This window comes from Odontomachus brunneus, unplaced genomic scaffold (genome assembly GCF_010583005.1).
Source record: "Odontomachus brunneus isolate Ranch 3 - 2012 unplaced genomic scaffold, Obru_v1 Obru_scaffold_002, whole genome shotgun sequence".
Classification (NCBI taxonomy): Eukaryota; Metazoa; Arthropoda; class Insecta; order Hymenoptera; family Formicidae; genus Odontomachus; species Odontomachus brunneus.
In genome coordinates, this window is record NW_022639452.1 from 328,937 (window position 1) to 347,741 (window position 18,805).

An 18,805-nucleotide genomic window follows, 5' to 3' on the forward strand; every position below is an offset into this window, starting at 1 on the left:
ACGAGGATGAGGGAGTATCGATTGCATAATGAAATAAATATTCGATCAATTAACTGTTATTTAGTACCATATGCGATCAATTAACTGTTATTTAGTACCATATGCGATCTATAAACAGAAGGTCTATTACTTAATAACTATTTAAACACCTACCAAATAGTATAATATATTTTTTCATTCTTTATAGAACACAACGAATAGAAAATAGTAATTACGAGTCTTTATAGTTAGTTTTGCGAATAGTAGATACACGAGCGTCATATTTAGTATAATTTTCGAGAAATAATTACGCAATATAGCGATTTGCAGTGAATATAAAGAGATGTACGCAGTGTAAAGTGGCCCAAGCGGATATTAATATGAAGGATGATGTGGTTTGTCGTAACATCGTCTCGTAGCCCGGTCACTCTTACTCACGTACTTGCTCAACTACCGCCTAGGAATACGAAAGAATCTTAAATATGTTCATTGTAAAAGTGGGGGTCATCGATGAGCTCGAAGGCACTTCTCTTCGGCTCGTTTCATTCATGTTTAGTACTGTGATCTGGTAGTGCCAGTGAAGCGAATCGGTCTCCGCACGGGATTTACGTTCAAACGACTAAATTTCTAACATTTTGGAAACGACACGATTTGTTAGGAACAATCGTACCGTAGTTTAGTGCTTGGGGATGACAATTAAATGACTCTCCGATTGTTTAGATGCAAAGAATAACATTTAAAAAGTGTCGGTTGGGCCAGTCTTTTGGATGTAACGATTACATTTATGCTGAAATTATAGTGAAACCATAGTGCGAATAATTTAGTTAAAATGGAAAGTTTTTCGGTGTTTTTAATAGTGAATTGTATGGCGTCAAGTTGACTCTTCGATTGTAACAATGCAAAACTATAGATCAGTGGTCAGCAAGGTACATATTTGTGTGTGTGTGTGTGTATATATATGTTCACGAAGTAAACGTACTATATATTTATGTTATTATTTATATATTTTACACACACACACACACACACACACACACACATATAGTATGTTCACTCTGTGAATAAATGCTATATAATTATGTAATTGCAAAAGAATTACTTTAAGGCACAAATAACGGTTTTATAAATTTATTTCTATATTTTTTCACTTATGTCCTAAATTCCATTAATGCTCGTGTATGTGTGTGCGTGTATGCATGCGCGCGGCGGCGCATATTCTAGCGACGTCATTGCTATATTTTCACACAACATGCAACAAATCGCATTTTCTAAAGATATTACATATGATTTATGAAAATGTCTAGGGGGCTGGGACGTGAACTTAGACACTAGCGAAAGTCCGTCTTTCGTATCTTAAAGAAGACTTTCAAAGGCTTTGTCGACTCTTCTCTTTTTCATTTACTTGGTGACGCTAGCAAAATTATGCGAAAATATTGTTCGCTGTTTGTCGATATAAGTGAGGAAATATAGAACACACTCGTCTCCACCATTTCTAGCACAGTCTTCGTTAATTAGATACAAAATTTAATTTATAAATTAACGGCGAGAAAACGAATAAAAAATGTAAATAGGTAACTGTACATTGGTCAAAACGAGATTAGCAAAATTAATCGAGCGATTGACTTTCTACGTCGTGATGGGTATAACCGTTAAATAAATGAGAATCTGCTCGCGACCACAGCGAAATGGTCTTCTCGCCGGATGTATGCTCAAGTAACGACCAGTGTTCGTCAAAGTTTGCAGTTCTCTCTAATCGAGGACTCGGAAGGCCTGCTGAGAATATCCGCGTTGAAGGAGCCGGGGAAGCACGTCGATGGCGACCGGAAGTCTCGTTCGACCACATCAAGGAGCGAACGTGATCTTCCAACATGGAATAATCAACGACTGAAGCATACTATTTACATATTTACGAAGAAAATCGAAAAAGGATCTGCAATTTTCGCAACGCCCGCTGATAACTCGTGAAAATCATGAAGGTCGCAGTAATTCATTTGCTTCTAATCATCGTTGCTCCCCATCTGGCAGAATGCGTCTTCTTAATGGACTTTATACGTAGCATAATTCAAACAGGCAAGGTAAGCTGTCGGCATTAAAACGACAAAGTATTAAAAAGATAATAAATTCCACGCACGTACCGATCGTCGCTGCCGATTTATCTCTTTCTCTACATATTAATCGTTCACATATTCAGTTGCCTAGCCGATGAGTAGTTGAATTTTTTTGGAGCAGTAGGAAAAGTTGAATAACGACGTCAAAAGCGGCGTTACCACATCATGTGAAACCGGAAGGTGCCGGCGATACGCTCGAAAAGAAGAGTACTTTGCATTCTGAGCAATCGGAGAAAGGCGGGAACGTTTCTTTTCGTCGGCCTCGTTGGCCTGCGGCAAAACTTTGCGCCGTGTTAAGACGATCTTAAAATTCTCTTACTAGTGGCTAGTGGCAGGATGCATCCTTTGTGCGTCCACCATTCCTTGTACTTTTCGATTGCAACATCCTCCTTTGACACTAGGCGCACATACACGTTCCACACTCTGTTCTCTTTTGACAAAAATTCAAAAATAGATATTCAGAATTTATGACGAGGAATCATTATATTTAATCAATCGACTGATCTTAAAAACTAGTTAGATTGAACAACAAGTTAGATGTATAAACGTAATATTTAGGTAATATTATGTAATATCTAAATAAAACCATTGATAGAAACTTCTAACGTTCTGACGTTTCGAAAGTAAAGCTCGATAGAAATAAAATATTAGGTATCAAAGGCAATTCAGGGCGTGTCACGCCTTTTTTGGCGGCACCATTGGAGAAATTATTTATATGCGTCGATACTTAAGTCGCGACGAGACGCGATGGAATGCAAATGGAAGAAAGCAACAGTGTAAACGTGTGTCGTTTGTTAAACGCGCTAATCGACAGTGACTTAAATTTCTCGTGGCGAAAAGTCGTCATGCTTGAAAGGTGCAGTAGGATGATTCATTGAAATTTCGTAATTTCCAGAACAAGGTGGATGAAGGCGGAATATCGTATCCTACAATATATAATGTGCGAAGACAGCCGATAATTTCCGATAGCATCCCGTTTCCTTGCAAAGTGCATTCTGGCAGGTACAATTTTGCGTTTCCTTCTCTTAATACTCTCCATAATTAAACTGGTCATTTTTTGACATTTCTTATTTTATAAAATTGCAATAAAATAGACAATGCTTGAGAGATAATTTTTTGTTGGAACATTTATATTCTACGAGAATGTTTTCTCAGATAAGTTACTCATTTTTCAGATTAATTTGTGGTTTGATGTTCAAAAGATTACTCTGCCCTTTTCTCAGATCGCCGTCGATACCCGACAGCGTTCATCGTTTGAGACCAGGCGACATCGACGTAATCGGTGGTCTCGGCGATTCCTTGGTTGCTGGAAGCGGTGCACTGGAAGAATTTGCTGTGGGAACTTTCATTGAGGCACGTGGGGTTAGCTGGTGCGTCGGAGGTCAGGCTAACTGGAGGCGGTTCTTCACACTTCCCAATATTTTGAAGGTATAAGTCGTATCGGTTCTTTGTTATGCGTCACGTTTAGCGGCAAAAGAGAGTTATTTATACGGGTTGCCGGGAAATCTTCATCTTCACTCAACGCGACAGGTGTTCAATCCGCGGTTAACTGGGTATGCCACGGGGACAGGTGAATTTATCTCGACCGCAGCGAGACTGAACGTCGCCTTCCCAGTCGCCGCTACCGAGGACGCCTTGCAGCAAGCGAGAATCTTGATCCAGAGAATTAAAAGTGACCCGAAGATAGACGCGAAAAGACAATGGAAGGTAACGAATCTCCTTCGTCGCGACGTGAAATTCTCATCGTGTAAAAGAGAAAAATAACGTCGTGGAAAATTCGATCTAACGAAATTCATTCATTTATTTTCCAGCTCGTCACGATTCTATTTGGAGCTAATGACATCTGTTCGGCGCAATGTTACAACCCACAGCAGTTTTCGCCGATGCGTTACGCCCTGCATCTACGAAAGACGCTCGACTTTCTAAGAGTCGCCTTGCCCCGTACGCTGGTCAATCTAGTTCCAGCCATAGGTGACAGCTCGATGTTTAATTTAGCTTCTTGCGCACTAACACGGACGAATGTACGATGATTTATTTTTCGGCAGATGTCACGATTTCGGTTAGAGTGACGCGAGGTGCCATGTGCAATATATTGCATCCTCTATACTGCGCTTGCATGCACAAAGGTCGTCAACCGGAAATCGCCGCGTCGAAAATGTCACAGCTCTATCAACAGGCTGCTGAAGCACTAGTACACTCGGGAAGGTACGTTTTATTGTTAATCATTCGATCACGACGGCTAATTTCCGATATCCGTTCTTGCCAACGTTTTCGCAACACTCGATATGGAGTCGATGAAATGTGGTTTTCTTGTTTTCTCTACAGATACGACGATTCCCCGAATTTCACGGTGGTTTTACAGCCGTTTGTTAAATTATTTAATGCACCCAATGCAGATCCTACTCGCGCATCGCCGATTGACTCCAGTCTGGTTACATATGACTGTTTCCACTTTAGTCAGAAAGGACACGCGCTCGGTGAGAAACATTAACTCTTGCATCGTTTATTGGGTAGATTGGGTCTGTTGAATATTTGCAAGCACAAAAAATAATATTATTTATTTACTTTAAATCAGACTAACGTTGCAAATCCACCAATTAATATCATTAATATCATAACTGTTGCTTACTGTTATCGTCTTATTGGCGCCTGTTGGCAACAGAAAGAACATTGCGGTATTGAGATGGCTGCATCCCACTAGGCGACTAAATCATGAAATCTACATTATCAAATGTGTCGAACGCACAATGGAAAGTTCGATAAAGTCATTTTCTACACGAAAATATCAGTCTTCTCGTTGAAGTACGAAATATTGTCAGTTTGCAGAATGCTTTACTGCTGATTGCTATCGTTTGCAAAGTAACTTACTTACATTACATGAACGATATTATCTGTCACATATAATGTAATGTTTACTCTCTTATTATATAAAGTAAATATCAATCGTTTTGAAAATTAAAATTTCTTCTACATTTTGCGATATGAACGGTTGAGTCAATTTCTCGAAGTTACTTCCACTGATATTGACGATGATATAACGATGTTCAATTTGTGAACTGATCCAACATCTCGCGTAAATGTAATGTCAGTAATGTCAAAGACATATAACGACGTATTTATGTGAATACAAAATTAATATTCTGATATTGGAAGCAAACGATAAATATTATGTTTAGAAATTAGTCTTTGTAAGCCGTTATATAACAAAACACTTCCTTAGCGACAGAGATCTATATATTCGAATGAAGGTCAGCTAGTTTGCGTCAATTAACAATTGTTCACCGGTTTACACGGTTAAAAATAAACGAATAATACGAGCGACGCCTTCACGCGCGGCACGGACAATAAAATGATCGTCGCTCTCTAGCAGCTGGCTCACATTGTCAATGTGAGTGGGCGCGCTCGCATTCGCGTTCATTAGTTGCGCTAAATGGTTAAGACAAATCATTAAGATCGTTCCTTAGATGGTGTCAACAAGAGTCACGGTGAAAGAAAACGTCATACCAGCTCGTCAACCGTCGGCGTATTCTTTCGCGAAAATGACAAAGCAGTGAACACTTAAGTGTATTCGTTTGCTTCTTTTTTAATTACAGGCGCGAATCTTCTGTGGAACAATATGTTGGAGCCGGTCGGAAATAAGACAGAAGTGGGCTTGCCGGGAATCCTGCAGAAAGTCCTCTGCCCTACGGAGAATACTCCTTACATCTTCACAAACGTTAATTCGCAACTTTTCCGAGCGACCGGCAGACAAGATGGAATTTTGCTCAAATAGCGAAAGGATACGATCGAAAATCAATGGGATTCCTGTAATTAATGGAGAGAGAAGAAACACCTTGTAAATCGTCCTTGTAAATCTATATACTATATTTCCTCGCAACGATTTGCTTTGCAAAATTTCGAAATTTGCATTTAAGAACGCGTAAAAAATTTGCGTAACTTTTCCGGCTGTAATTCGAAGATATTTCAAGCAAGTTATGGCAGGTTCAAAATCTAAAGTACATTGGACAAACATCCGGATAACAGTGAATCACGAGAAATGCGGGGAATTTTCAATATTATTTGAATATACATATCAGGAAATATCTGATTTGCATAATGGGCTTCCCCGTATCTTTCGCCAAATGTGTCTCTTACATTTCAACGAAGAGCACCTTTCTAAAAATAGGCAATTTTTTGGAATTCATATCAATGAGATGGCTTATACTAGTTGATTCTGTTTGAATATAACTGCATGATTAAATATTAATTTACGGAAGAAAAAAAGCATATCTCTTTGAAATGAGACAAGTCATGTAAGGCGATTTTTCATATTTTTGACAACCGTGTCATCGAGCTTCGCTCGGACAAGGAAGTCGATACTCCTGTCACAAGGCGATTGATCTTTCTTAACGAGATGACTTGGTCAAAGAAAAGAAATGACCTATATAAATTTAGATGACTTTCCTATATATCTTAAACCCGTTTTTACTGCTTTGCGAAAGTTTCCGTTTATTCGCAAACTTTCTCGTAAGTATTCGTGGTAAAGTTTCGGACAGAAGAATGATGTATTGTCTCGCAAACTAGATACCGGGTACGTCATCAATTTCCATATACAGTGGGAATAAAGATAACGACAAATGATGGCGCGTTGATTAACAGAGCAAGCTCACCTTTTATGTAAACTTTCGAGCAGAACAAAAAAAGTTGCGTTGATTGGAATGACAGACACACGAATGTCGGAAGTCGCGTTCACACTTGACATTCTTTCGCGAAAATCATGCCCATGTCAGAGAGATGCATGTTACACGTATGTAAAAATATATCTCGAGGATATTTGTGCCGCGTTGCATCATACGTGACGTGCAATTGCGCCAAACGCTAATCTAAGTGGACACAATCTCGACCCCATCTTCATGATTGTCCGGAAGAATTGCTCCTGCGGCGATTACAATGGAAGAAATCTTCGCAAGAGATGTCGGAGAAACAGACTGAAGATGTATCGTTGAATTTTCTCCCCGAGATATTCGTTCATACTTGCTAACGTCATCGACCTTCTAAATTTACATCTAGCCCACATGTTAGGAAATCGGCCGTGATTCTAACTGTTATAGATATCTCCTTCTAACTTAACTCTCGACCTGGACGTCTTGAGACAGCAAATTTAAATTTCTTTAGGATAATTTTCAAGTGTAGAAGTGTCACTAAGATCTTGTGGCGAATTAGAAGCGCAGTTAATAACTAGAATCGCTGTTAGATAAGACAAGATTCTTAGAAATGAGTTTCGCATAATTCATCACTCGCTTTATCCAACGATCTATAACGTCTATTCTAGTATTTACTGACAATTGATCGTCGCATATTTCCATCGTGTGTTTTGTACAAGGTGTTTCAATATAAAGAGAAATATCTAAATCAAAAACATCTCCTTTATTTTTAATGATGTGAGAAATAGAGGACAATTTGAATAGTTCCAAAGGAGGAATATTATATATAGTAGAAATTAGAAGGAAAATTTTTTTGCAATCATTTTTTTCGAAATTTTTTAAGGTCCTGGTATCTTTTGTAGAAAAGATGTATTTTTTTCCATTTTGCAGCGAATGTTGAAATGCATTGAAGCATGTCTCAATTATAATCCTCAGAAGATTTTGAAAATAAACAAAGCGGTCAAATTCCAAAACAGTGTTAGGATGGTACTCGAAAAATTGAAGAAAAAAGCAAAAATTTTTCTTTTTAAGGTATTCTTCCTTCAAACCTAACTCTACACTCTTTAAACATTTCTGGTATCATTAGAAACAAAGAAGATATTTAAGTGCTGTCCTTATGAGACGCCCTATATGTGAGCGTAATGTAATTGATAGTTTTACACCTGTTTTTAACGTTACATCTCATGTCCCGCGGGTGACGTATACGCACTTGCACATATGCAATCGCACAATTCTCATGATCGACTAAAGAAATTCAAAATTCACACCTATACGAGAATGTAATAACGGATATTGATTGTTACAGTCTAATTATCTAAAATTGCCCAACTCGCACAACGTATTTTATAATCGAGTGCGCTGTAATTAGCAAACGGTAGAGAAAAAGCCATTCCGAATCAAGCAAAATTAATGCACTCGTCGTAACTCAGATTTCTTTTACGGTAAAACCGTCAGCACTGTTATGTCAACACAGTGCCGTGTTTTTTACCGAGGAATAAAATAAAACATGGAAATTGAACTACTCGTTTTGAATACAGATGAATCATTCCTCCTCGACCGCTGTCGGAAGAATGTCAGCGAAAGTATTCGCGAGTGGGATAACGAATGTGCGGACTTTGGGAGGACAATACGGAAGAAACGGGCCGAACTATGCCGGGAATATTAATCGACTTTACTGCTAAGATCGCTGTCGCAGGAATTATTTCGGAATAATTATACAGGAAATCGACCATAACTTTTCTCGATTTGGTCATGTAGTCAATTATAAACATCCGTAGTTGATTACGTATAGAACATGAAATTCCAGCTACAATAATAACGTATCGTTACGACAGTACAGGTTGACAAAAGAAAATTTTTATCAAGTAATCAAGTGTTTCTTATGGATTTTCGCTGAAAAAAGCAGGCCAAATTGCTACATTAAGTTTAAAAGTTGATTCGAATTTCATGTTGAAAAATCAGCGATTTATCATAAATTATTTTCTTTGAATCGCTTTTTATTTTCAAAAATTCAAATTAAGTTTGAAACTTATTGTGATGGAACAATTTGGCCAGCGACATTGTTAGTTGTGAACGAAAATCTATAAAAAACATCCACTCTGATTAAAGTTACTTGACGAAAAATTTGCTTTGTCGGCCTGTGTTCTCTTTCTTATCGAAGTAGATATACTCAGTAAAAATAAGTTATCCGACCTGTACATCATCAGATTGTTGATTTTGGCAATATCCACATTTGATAAAAAGATCATGATATCGTAATATCGGTTATGCTTGGTTTGAAATAAAACCAATTTATGATATAATGCCGAATCATCTCTTATAATTGAAGACACGTGCTCACATGTCTATTTGTAAAATATATGTGTGTAATAAAAAGAACTAATTATACTATGTCACAAGGCAGAATGCAAGTTTAATTCGCTTTAGATGGTTCTAAGACCGAACACACATGAAAGACTAGCAAAAATCCTACCGAGCTTAATGTTACTAATTAAATCAATCGTGACGTAAATCCCGTGTATAATCCGCTGTTAGACGATACCTATGCATTATCACGTCCAGAGTAGCGGTGGAGGATCAAACGAATTGAAATGCATTTATCCATCCATGGAACTTCTGCTAATGTTTCTGCATTGCGTGAAATATTTTCAATTATTACATTAAGTCACGGAACTCGATATGGCTGTCGCGTAGTTCCCAGGGATTTTTAGATGCTTGATCAATTAATGTAAACGTTACATAAGCAAATTCAACGGGGGTTATCACCATCGGCCGCGACATCGTGAAACGTTCGATTGGGTAACTGCGCTCTGGTGCGACTTGGTCTATCTCGAGATAAGAGTCGTTCGGTGAGAGACATATATGTCGGCCTATCGATTGCATATAAAGAATTACAAAAAAAACTATTAAAAAAAGTGCTATAATATCGGAAATATATGCAAAAATTGCATTCTTTCCTTCCACTGTCCTTCGACTTCTGGTCGCACTCCAATCAGGACAGTCATTCTCTTCCTCCTTTTACCGGGCTCTAAGGCGTTTCTTTTTTAGTCGGTAACTCTCACAGCAAGGCCGACCGGAACATTATGCTGTAGCATCGACAAGTCATGTTCAATGCGTTCGATTGCCCAGTATCTGACTTTGAATGAGTGAAAAAGCGCATCGCGCTCATTTGATAAAGCAGGTGATCGAAAATTCGCAACAATTAAAGACACATAAAGAAGAGCGAACATAATAAAAGGAATTAAAAACAAATAAATATATAAATAATAAAACATTTTATGTCTCGTCGCGATGTACGTTCTACATGAAATTACGCTGTTGACACCAGACCATCTTCACCGAAACGAAATCGCATCTCAGCAACGACGCCTGATAATGAATTCACGATATATCCCTCCAAATTGCGCGATTCGATTTCTGACGAATGTTTGCGTATTTGAGGTGGCTCAGTAAAATCAGACACGCAGAAACAAAACTACGCATTACGCTGGCGCGATACGATGTTTACATGAAAATTAAAACGGAGAAATCTAAGCCAAGCTACTAGAAATTGGACTTTCTTCGACGCAGATGAAAAAAATGTCTGCAATCCGATTCTACATTAAATCAATATGTTCTATTATTAACTACACTAGATTCAATGACGAGTACGCAATAAAATTAAGAAGGGAAAAGGTACGAAGAACTTTTTGAACATTAAATATTGTTATCGGGGTAATTAATGGTAGTGAATTACATATAGCTTCTATATATATATATATATATATATATATATATATATATATATATATATATATGTACTCCAAACTAAATGATTAAACAAGTTGAAAATATTTTCAATACACATGACAGGTCGTATATACGTCCAAATTTTTTTTCATTTCATCAGTTAAGCTTCGTGTCAGCGATAACCTTCAGTCATGAAACGCACGGCATTGCATTTCTTTCTTATTAGTGACAGGGCTCAATGCGTTATAAGCGAGTTATCTCAATTGATGATGTAGCCATCTTTCAGTAGTTAGACATTACGCGGAATAATTGAAAACTATGATCTAGAATGCAACGAACAGGATAGAAGTCGCAAGAAAGTGTGGCGAAATCAAGTGGAAACATTTAAAATAAATATTTGGCATTTATTCGAGTTATCGTGTACAAAGTAACATAAATTACATGAAAATTGATGCGTGACAACGTAAACGTTGATGCTAATCGCCTATAGTAATGAATATCTAATACTGCTCTCTTGACTAGTAGCCTAAAATTGGCGGTCGCTCATCTGCGAGCAAAGGATCAGTTGTCCTTTCCGCCAGCCCTGCTAATCCGTGGGCTTTCCAATGAATCTTAATTCCTAATTAAAAAATATGGCACTGTAACGATCAATCACGATGACGGTTGGTCGCGACTGTGTTCGCTGGTAAACGCAATAGATGGTGGGCAAAGCCGATGCAAATGAGGATATTTGTTCGGTTGACACTGGCAGGCAGAATCTAAGGATCCAACGCGGAAGGAAGCCCGTGGCTTCTCTGGCGACTTGCGGAAACACTCCTCAGACGCCTCTGATGCCATCAAAATCCCTTCGGTCCTTTCGACTTCCTTGTTTCGAGTTTCTCAACGATGCCCTTCTATTGTGTTGATTAAGTCCTTCGTTTAATTCTGCATTACAAATCGAAAAGCGTGTGCCGGGAGCACCTTCCTTCTTCCATTAGTTGTTCATCTTACCGGGAAGAACTCGGACGAAGAGAACGGAAACCGGTTGGAAGACGCAGTGTGATGGTTAGGGACTGAAGGATGTCGATCACGGACGGTCATCAGCCGTGCAAAGACAAGACAGCGAGAATCCTTCTCATCCGACCGGCGAGGATCACTTCCTACCCCATTGAAGAGTTCCTCGATGACCGTGGAGCAAAGCGTGGCATCGACCCAGAGAACCGTGACTGCCCTTGGAACTATTGCTGCTGGAGCTCGAAACGCTCTCGGACCTTCTGATCGGCTTCTTCGTGGGGTCCAATAGACGATCCAGCATCTGGCGAATTGTGCTGTGCTTGCGGTTGAACGGATTGGTATACATATCCGATCCTTTTTGTGGAAGTCCTTCAAGTCAAGGTCTGCGAGTTTTGCTGGGATTCACGAGTTTCACACGTGAAACTCTCCGGATACTTTCGATGAACTTTCCGACGACTTTCTTCGTCAGGCGACACTTGGCACTCGTGAAACCACGTGACAGAGATATCAACGGTATCGCGTTGGCTGTGAAAGCTGGACCACTGCGTCGGTATCAGTGCTCGTGCTAACGTATCGAACGTCGCTCTGCGAATGCATGCGTAGGTATCAGCCGGTCGGCTTTTATACAGTTCGCCCCGCTCGGCGGCCTTCGATCCATCTGGTCGAGTCGTGCGTACGAGCGAACGCACGAGTATCAGTTGTATCGTAAGGACGAGAGACAACCCACGAGGGAATACCCACGTGCCGGCTCATTCGCAGTGTCAACTTGTTTTACGATGGTGAAAAAAAAAGGAACTCGTCTCTCTCTCTGGCTGGAACGCGACAGGACTGCTCAAGTGAGACCAACTCGTTCGGCTGTGATCCCTCAACAATTGGTTTGATATACTGTCTCTCAAAAATCTTTCTCTGCTTATATTTCACTGATCGTCCAGATTAAGTAGTAATAAGTTACGAGCCGTCAAAATATTAATATTCCTGTTTTATTTTGCAAACAGGAATCAGATAAAAGATGAAATGAAATCAAAAAAGATGAAGCAGACGAAATGCAAAAGATTCAAGTTGCGACCAACCGTTATCGTAATTGATCGTTACAATGCTATATTTTTTAATTAGGAATTAAGATTCATTGAAAAGCCCACGGATCAGCAGGGCTGGCGGAAAGGACAACCGATCCTTTGCTCGCGGATGAGCGATCGCCAATCTTAGACTATTAGTCAAGAGGGCAGTATTAGATATCCATTACTATAGGCGATCAACATCAACGTTCAGCATCAATTTAGAGCGCTCCATCCTTTCTCGATCATCCCGTTATCTTGATGTTATTGATTGAAGATGATTGTACGAAGTGTTTATTTTTGATGTTCTGACGATTATCGGTGTCAAAAAGATAAGTTTAACATGGTACATCGAAATGATCCCACGTCACTTGACCGTCTCGAAGAACTGCTTATAGAGCCAAAAAGATGAACAAAAAAAAGTAGAAGGTGCAAAATGACTCGTGTTATTTTGACAGTTCGTAAAACTGTACCGATTGCAGTCGTTCGCATTGCAATATTGCATTGCTGAGATCATTCTTCGTGTGTTGGCGCTACGACTTTGATAATCGCTGTGACTTCGATAATCGCCACGATGACTCGGATAACGTGCGGTTAAAAGTTTCGAATTGAGCCGAGAGAAAGAGAAGTCGCTGAGGCATATTAATGATGTCATAAAATATGACCTATGCTTTTCCCCATTTATGGTGGTTAGACGAAAAGATATCGTCAGAAGATCGCATTAACTCGTCGACAGGCAAACTTGTCGAGGTCGAAAATACAACTTTCTTCCGTAGGAAGAGGAAAGAAGAGACGACCGTCCAAAGCGCCAGAGAAAAATACTGACGACAACTCGTAAAATATCCTCGAGACTTCGTCCCTCGTTTCATTGTTCTTTTGGGAACAACGCGACAAGTATTTATTATCGTATGACGTATATGATAATAAGAAACATCGAATTATTTTCATGAAATGCGCGCGAGCAACGCGATAGTATCTGATACAGTCAATGAACGTCACAAACGTCACTTTATATTTCCCGTATTCTTTGGTCGCAATTATAAACACTTTTTACTTTGAATACACTTGTTCATTCGTAGCATCCAGAAGTTTCTGAAGCAAATATTAAACGTTGCCGTGAGGCATAAATCGAGATTCTAATGAGTATAAGGAATAATCGGAATAATAATATTCCATCGTTCATTTATTACTTGCGCGTTCATATTTGAATCTTTTTCAACAATTTATTTACTCAAACCAAAATGCCTAAAATTACCAAAATTTAACGTAATATTTATCGCAGTAAAACATATTCGTAGTTAAGATTTCCTATGACTTATCTGCATCGTTTGTGAGAAATTTGAATATCTTGAAATTTTTGCACATAATGGTAACCTTATGGTAGAAGCGATATAAATGACCACTAATGTAGTACAATTATGTATTTACTAATACTAATATATTAATAATAATACAAGTATGTACTAATGAAACTTTGTAATAAAAGTGATACTGTCTGAATAAAAAACTTAGCATTAAAAATGTTTAGTTATAAGCGTTTTTGTGTAATGATCGATTGTAGGCCACAAAACTGCTGTTTTATACTTTGCGTAGCATTGTACTGTGTGAGACGTGGCAAGGTCATAAAATCAATTTCAAATTATTCAAATTATTTGTTATATAGATAGTGAAATAAACGTATAAAAACGTAATTTTGTTCGATAAACAGTGAATTTATGAGTAGCTCCATCGATGAACCACCAAAAATCATCTAAAAATGCACACCTTGGCCGCCCTAAAAATGCATCCTCGGTGAATGAACTCCTTAAGTGGAATAATTCTATCTATGACAGCAAGACCGGAAATAAAACCGGAAGTAATAGCGGAAAGATTCTCCTTCCGTAAAAATTACACGTTTGTCCTTTCTAAAGTCATAAAGTTTGAAAGTTGCAACATTACAGACCTTCAAAGTACCATAGTCGCATATCAACAGAGTTTCTACTTCGTAGATCTGCAATTTTCATAAACAGCCGTAATCAGTTGGTCACGCGATTTTCACCATGTATCACACATATTCGTACATTACAAATAGTGTCTTTCCTTTATGCTAAACACACTGTTTAATAATATGCCGTTCTTCGCGACGCTTATAGATACAACTGCGTCATATGTATCGCATTAGCCGCGTCTCGCATTGCGTATTATAATGGATCCTATCCAGACGTGAATCAGATGTTTGGTCGCATAGACGCTTCGCTTACTTTCAAGACGTAAAAGCATCACGCGATCAATGAGTTAACACTCGAGTGTTTACTAGTAATGATTGCGTTTCGTCGTATATGGTATTCTCGCAAAAAGCATACGTTCCCTTTCTTCGGGGAATTACGTCTTCGCGCCGTTTTTTCCTATGTATTGACACTGTCTAGAAGTCATCTGGAAGTTAGCTCCGGACACACACGACTAAATGCTCTGTAAACTATTTTGGAAAGATTGTAATGCGAGGATCTTTCGACCTTCATCAAATCTCAGCTCTATCACTGTTTATGACAGAAACCTTGAGATGCACGTAATCATTGTATATCATTATATATCCCTTCGATATGTTAGCTGCATATCTGATTTTGTCGTAAACATTTCAATTCGATCGCACGCCCAGGCTGCGACTTAAAATACCTTGCGGATAAGCCGAGAAAAGTGAACGAACCCGATATTTCCCGATAACGCCACGATATCAGGATAATTAATTTAAAAAGCTTTATCAGAGAATAAATGTAGGGAAACTCGTTTCGATAACAGCTAGTCCAACTTGACTTTCAACTCTCTCGATATCGGCTACAAATTACTATTTCTTGACACGCCGGCTTTACCGCCGCCAGATCACGTGCGGCCAATAGAAATCGCCGGCCAATAGAGTACGCCTACGATAATTGGCACACACGACGGATAATAAGCACAAATAAACAGAGAACTCTACTCCGAGATAAAATTACTGACCTGAACTTTAACTCGATGTATGGCGCCGGAAATCGGTGTCTCGAGGAGAAGCGGAGGTGGAGTGGTGAATATCGCGATCGAGACAGTAGAAAGCAAAGTCAAACTCGCAAAACCGGAAAACACAATCTAGAGCGGCGAATTTTCGGGAACTCAGCGGACTCTTTCGGGAAAATTTCAAAGTTTACCTCGACGTAGCGGTAATGTGTCCTAGAATGTGACGTACGACGAAGAGAATGACCGGAAGTAATATTCTTCGTACACTATTGAATACTAATGTTCTCTTATATATACGTCCTATACTGTCCTGAACAATGAGCTATTACGACGAATTACTTTTACTACATACGCGATTATGCGTGTAAACGTCGTACATAGTACGTCTAAGATCGCCGCGAGCGACCGCGGCCTTGTTTCGTTAACCTCATTATTCGCCACGGGATCATTGTTGATAAGCAGCGTGCAATCGTTTGGTAAGACTCATCAGGCTCCCTTCGCGTGTACGAGTTCTGTCCATGTTCTGTCGTGCGATTTCATCGACTGGTTAACATATCTTTTGGGACGTACAATCTGGGCCTATATTAATAGTCGTTACTTGTCTCACGTGAGACACTCCGAAACTTGGTGAGCGATCGAACATCCGTTCGGGCCTCACCTGACACTATACGCGAAAAACTGTTCTATCGATTTCGTACTCGCGACTTCGCGTCGAAAGCTCGCGAAAACTTATTATAAAAAGTATCGACAGATGCGATTTCTTGATGTCCATCCTTTTGCTGCTCTCGAAAATGTGGATAGTGGACGAAAAACAGCGAATCGGTAAGAGACCAATCGACGGATTAAATACCTATTGACCCTTGTAAGCTCGTTGATTGGTTTAATAGGTTGCACGGACGAACAAGCTTGCTCTCGTGAGCGTGTCCTCGCTCGAAGACTTTGAAACCGCCGAAGAAATATGCTTGGTGCTCGCGAGCAACTCTTCTGAGAAGAATATAATCGCGAATTCATTAGTTCGTCGCACGGAGAAAAGACGATAATCCCTAGTCGCGCCATAAAAATCAACAGACAAAAAGAGGGAAAAATATGACGAGGAGACGATATGACGAGGAGAGGGGAATTTTATGCGCCGTCAAGACGTGCTTATTAACATTAAAATTCTTGACAATTAACGAGATGCGCTTACGATGCATTTTCTGCATCCCGCGGCGATATAGCGATGATAATCGAGATGCATCGAACGTGCAGTCTCGGCGTTAAATAATATTGGTATTTTTCGCGAATGTGTTGGCAAAGATACCGACACATTTTCCGGACAGTGGCGCGTCAAAGTCTGCACACTGTACGATAAGGTGTGTGTTATTGTTTTGTCGTGCATTGCACCTCGCGCGAACGAACGATTGCGTTTATTTTGAAAAGTTCGATATTATTATTGTTTTGAATCCAGAATCTCTCGCGTCGCGTGTCAATAGGCCATTGAGTTCGCGCCGGCTATATCCTCGCGCCTTGCAACGTCCAACCGACGACGGTCGATACGACGCAAGTAACGACCGAAGTAATCCGACGGAATTTTTGCGGGCGAATATCGCGGTGAACGATACAAAAAGTTCAAAGTTTGAGCAATGAAGTTTCATGAGAGACTCTCTTTCTCTCTCTCTCTCTCTCGTAAAGAACGCGAGTTACACGACGAAATCGACGAGTCATCTAAATTCTCTCGCAACGAATCCCTGCACGAAAGGAGGTATTCTTCCCCTAGAGAGAGAAAAAGATTCATAGGTACGTTCGACGGGTAAGTCCGGTGAGCTCGTGTTGTTGGAAAGAAACAAGAATATCCGGTTTTGACCTATGAGGACGAGCGCGAATCTAACGGCAAATAAAACTATCATGAAACGAACTTCCGAACCGGTTCGTCGATTTTCCTTCTGCCCACACCGACGAAAAAAAATAATGCTTGCGACAATTCTTCGCTCATGACGTTCGCGATTCTCTGACGTAGTTCGAGACAAAACAATAGCTGCGTTTAGAAAATGCAACGGTTAAGTAATCGATTTTTGGAGAAGATGGATATTATCGATAAACTGAAAGAATCTAAAAAACAGCAAATATTTCTTTGATGGGAGCACTAATAATATATTTACTTAAATATAAATTCTTTTGTTTAAGTAGAACAAAAAATTGCTTTTATGAAAGACTAAAGTTTCAAGAAAACATGCATCATGGATCATTTTTATTCAACGGTTGCACAATTCACATAACAAACTTCTAAAAGACGTCCTACAGACATTTTAAAGAGGTCTAAAAGCCGTCTTATTTATTTAGACGTTTTCTTAGAGGTCTTTAAAACGTTTTTTAGAAGTCTGTGCTATCTGGAAACTGTTGTCTTCGCTGAACGCAAACAATGATCTCGCGCGATTTCCTATCCCGGTCGTGGTACTGAAAGATGGAGTAAAATACGCCCGGAATAATCGCGTCGTGCACGACACTAGTTTAACGCACGAGTTTACATCACGTACTTTGCAATTATGCTTAATTAATCAGTTACGTCACGTTTATACGATGGATGCACTAGCGACAATACGTACTGATACAAGTCACACTATCGATGATTTTTTAATCGTTCAAGATTACTAGATTATAACGAAGATACTAAAGAAGCTATATACTAGAGAATCACGTGTGAAAACACTCGGTTTCACCGCCGTGAAATTCACGTGTACGAGCAAATCTTACTCGCTGAAAAATTTCACAAAACGTTGGTTCTTTTTATCACAAAAATAAACATTGAAAAAGCATAATAACACGCGAAAATAATCTTTTTCCTCGTAACACAGGGTTGTCGTTACAGTTTCAAATACATTACAGTGTGAATACTCGCACATGTGACAAAGGTCGTTGGAATAAAAGAAACGTCATTCCTGGAATGTCTGTTGCGTATAGAAAGACTTTTTTTCTGTTCTAGTCGCTGACACAGTCTGAGCTAAACGTACACAGGTAGATACGGCCGCCATCTAACATGTTATTAGTATGTGACTGCGAACATCGGCGACGTGATTTTAATCACACAAGACATGCACAACAAAAACAAAGTATTGCCGACAGCATGATTTATATTGTCGTCGTTTAAATGCAATCCATAAGTCTGATATAAATTTAAATCATTTTCGAATTTGCGTCATTAAATGTAAAATATTGTCGAGTTCCGCAAACATTTGATTTATTCGATCTGTTATAATTACTTATAACTTTAAAAAAAATAAAGGATACTGAAATCAAGTCAACTGCCTCAAAGTTT

At 39.2% G+C, this 18,805-nt stretch overlaps 1 protein-coding gene across 2 annotated transcripts; it reads left to right on the forward strand.

Moving 5' to 3' along the window:
* The first annotated feature begins 543 nt into the window (after positions 1 to 543).
* On the forward strand, positions 544 to 9,138 carry LOC116842427 (phospholipase B1, membrane-associated-like). 2 transcript variants are annotated; one of them, XM_032811642.1, is made up of 9 exons: positions 544 to 905; positions 1,716 to 2,054; positions 2,983 to 3,089; positions 3,311 to 3,515; positions 3,618 to 3,794; positions 3,899 to 4,058; positions 4,133 to 4,292; positions 4,413 to 4,564; positions 5,681 to 9,138. In XM_032811642.1, the coding sequence occupies exons 2-9, from the start codon at positions 1,950 to 1,952 to the stop codon at positions 5,857 to 5,859; spliced, it is 1,245 nt and encodes a 414-aa protein (XP_032667533.1). In that variant the 5' UTR covers positions 544 to 905; positions 1,716 to 1,949; the 3' UTR covers positions 5,860 to 9,138. The 2 variants fall into 2 exon arrangements, with proteins under 2 accessions (XP_032667533.1, XP_032667543.1); XM_032811652.1 differs by having other exon boundaries at positions 544 to 896; positions 1,738 to 2,054.
* Positions 9,139 to 18,805: the final 9,667 nt, after the last annotated feature.